General features: G+C 46.9%; 1 protein-coding gene across 1 annotated transcript; it reads right to left on the reverse strand.

The window, feature by feature from the left end:
* Nucleotides 1-2,180, reverse strand: LOC136458104 (uncharacterized). The gene is made up of 2 exons (XM_066458100.1): nucleotides 1,010-2,180; nucleotides 1-137 (listed from the first exon to the last, which is right to left on the reverse strand). Exon 1 carries the CDS (start codon nucleotides 2,178-2,180, stop codon nucleotides 1,074-1,076), a length of 1,107 nt encoding a protein of 368 aa, XP_066314197.1. The 3' UTR covers nucleotides 1-137; nucleotides 1,010-1,073.
* Between the last annotated feature and the right edge of the window lie 1,008 nt (nucleotides 2,181-3,188).

Genomic DNA, 3,188 nt, shown 5'->3' on the forward strand with positions numbered 1-3,188 from the left:
TAAGGCTCGTACTATTTATCATTTCCACCAATTTTCCGATTGCCAAGAAACCCTCCGGTGAGCACCTTATTTCTGCCAAGAGCACTACTTGAAGCACCCGCACTCCGTTCCTCACCTGTCTAAGGCCGGTCGTAATACTGCAGAAATACAAAAAATTCAAAAAAAATGTCAGCAGGCTGAGAAATCAATTCCCCTTATTAAACATTTTTCCTATCCTAGCACACACAAAAAAAGTAACAATAACTTATTCATATTAACCCGCACTTATTCATATTAAAAGATGATAAACTTGAAATTCCAGAAAACCACATATCGTTGCTTCTATACTGTTGTTAACTAACAATGTGACGTATCGTAGCTACTGCAGGGTAAAAAGCTAGAGATCATATATGCAGGGTAATGGCCTTTTGAGCACCTTCCTGGCCCAGCCCAAATTAAGATACTCTCTCAACCCTGTAATACAGCGCATTTTAGCATTCAAAATTTGTCTTCAAATATAATGCATTCTAGAGCACAAAAACTAGTTTTACATTAAATACTTTTTATTTATCAACAAATCACCATTAACCATGTTGATGATAACGTCTGATTAGGAAATAAAATAAGGATAATGTGTCTTTTATGTTCTCTCTTAATTTGTCTTTAAATCTCTGAAATGCACTACATTACATTACAGGACAGAGGGAATATGTATAAGACATATGTCCACAACAGCAACACTGGACCAAGAAATTCCTACTGCACATGTCTAGCATATTAATTCCAACTGTGGCCATAAAAGGAAATATGACTATATGTGTATCACAGCTTTTATAATATGGCATTGGGCTAGGATAAATGGAGAATACAGTTTTATGAAGTGATTGTTCTAGAGCACATAGAAATCCAACAAAAAATATTCCGGTGCCCCTATAAATCCAGCCTTTATCGGGAAAAATCACAACGGAGCAAAACACTGCAAAATTAAAGGCTAATATAATGTTATAAGTAGGACCTCATGTGATCGTACCTGGAGTATAGAAGCTCACAAAGGGGATAATGTCATAGAAACCATAGCTTAAAACCTTGGTGACCTACCCAGAGTTCAGATCAAAAGTGTAGACCCCATCAACCGTATACACGAAGATGACACCCACGGCATCCGCAACGGCAACCACACAGAACGCAAGGGCATGAGCAGGGAGCAGCGTCCTGAGCTCAATGTGTCTACTCACTACCCATTGTTCCACATTTCCATCAGCACTAACCTCCATTGACCAGAGTATGAGATTAGACTCCATGTCCACTTCCGCGAGCCCTAGGCCGCCATCGTCCATCGCCATGGGCACAACGCGGCGGGGATACCAACTGATCGGTATGTGCATCACAGACATCACCCTCATGGCCAGATCGTACTTGAGCATTGCCATTCCCATCCGAAAAACAAAGTAGAGTGCATTCCCTGCTAGAGCAGGGAGCACCGCCTCATGGAGATAATCATCAGGAAGGTTCGCAGAGGTCGCTTCACTCCATGTGGCAGAATCTGATGAGTAGACGCTGGCAAACATCTCCTTGTCGTCGATGCCAACAAAGACGACGCGGAAGTCCCCCGGGCAGCAACCTAGGTGGTCACAGGTGCCAAGGCCGGCGGCGCCGGTGGTGGCGCAAAGCACCGCGGCGGTCCAGTTGCGCACCGGCTGGTCCCGCAGCAGAGGCGGCAGGGGCCACTGCTCATCGGTGATAGGGTCCCAAACGATGAGAGCGGCCTCCACTCCCTGGAACACGTCGCCGCATCGAGCTATTCTGTTGAGGAGGACCCGACCGTGGCGGGCGTCGTGTGCGCGGTAGTCATGGCGGTCGGGGCGGACCGGCCGGAACACGCGCGTGGGGATGAAACGTGCGTATCCGCCGGTGTCGATGAGGTTGCCGAGGAACCCCAGCAGCAGCGGCGTCCGATGGCGCTCGCGGTATCGATGGCGGAATCCACGACTAGCGATGAGGCGGGCCCAGCGCTTGCAGATGAGAGCAGCACAGAGGAGATGCTCGTGGTCGTCAGGAGGGATGCAGAGCAAGATCTCCTCGACGATCTCGTCCGGCAGCCGCGGCGGCGCGCGGTGGGTACCTAGTAGGTCGGGGAAGCAGAATTCCACGCTTCCGCTTTCGCTTCCGAGAGAGAGGAAACCAGGGGGCAGTTTCACCATGGATTGAGGGACTTGATTCCTATCTTATGGGGCCCACAAGACTTTTTTGAAACAATTGTGGGGTCTACAAGACTAGGATTGAAATTTTTGAATCACTTGACCTATCAAAAAAGAATTTTAATAAATACAGAAAACATGCCTTAACAGTTCAGATATCTGTCAATTTTTTTTTGATTTTGGCAACTATCCAGGCACATATGGTTTTAGGGTTATAATCAAGGTCCACACGGCTTAGAGGGAGGCTTGCCGGCCCTGTGATGGTGGGCGGTTGGTGCGAGCTGTCGCCGAGGTGGCAAGGGCTGATGGATGAGCAGAGTCGCCAATAAGAGTAACAAATCTTAGACAAATATACCATGGAGGCGGCAAGGAGTAGTGGATCTGTCACCACATATAGAGGAGGAGTGTAGTTGTCTTACCAGATTAGAAGAGCGTCCGACGCAAAGGCAGGTCTGCATCAGTGGAGGAATCAAGAGCGACGACGGGGCTGTCTCAGTGCTAGGCACAACAATGGCGCTGCGCAGTGTTGGGTAAGAGCTTGAGCTCTTGCGGTGGTAGGTGGGAATGAGGGAGAGGTCTTTAGGGTTGGGTTTCTTATATAGATATCTAATCTAAATTTATGACGCCCGATTCTAATCGGAGGGACTAAAACAGACTAAAATCTAACTAGCATAAACCTTCTAAATTTGTCATAAGATAACAGACATGCAAGCGATGAAACCTTTAGATGGAGTCCCTTTTTGTATTTTTGCTTGTGTTGCCTTATAGTTCTCGCAAGTCATCACTAGAGTATGGTTGCAGTTTCTCAAAACAAAGAAGTCTTTACTGCTCGGTGTTTTTACTGCCAGCAATAACAATGGGATGTATCACACACTACCTCAGATCGAGACTTCACTGCCAGTTCAAACCCCCCTTCATTGTTGAATTTTGAACCGGCACAATGAAACCAGTAGTGTTGGAGGGTTCACATCAGTGCCGGTTCTTATAAACTGGTAGTGATCACAATCTTCA

This window comes from Miscanthus floridulus, chromosome 6 (assembly GCF_019320115.1).
Source record: "Miscanthus floridulus cultivar M001 chromosome 6, ASM1932011v1, whole genome shotgun sequence".
NCBI classification, from domain to species: domain Eukaryota; kingdom Viridiplantae; phylum Streptophyta; class Magnoliopsida; order Poales; family Poaceae; genus Miscanthus; species Miscanthus floridulus.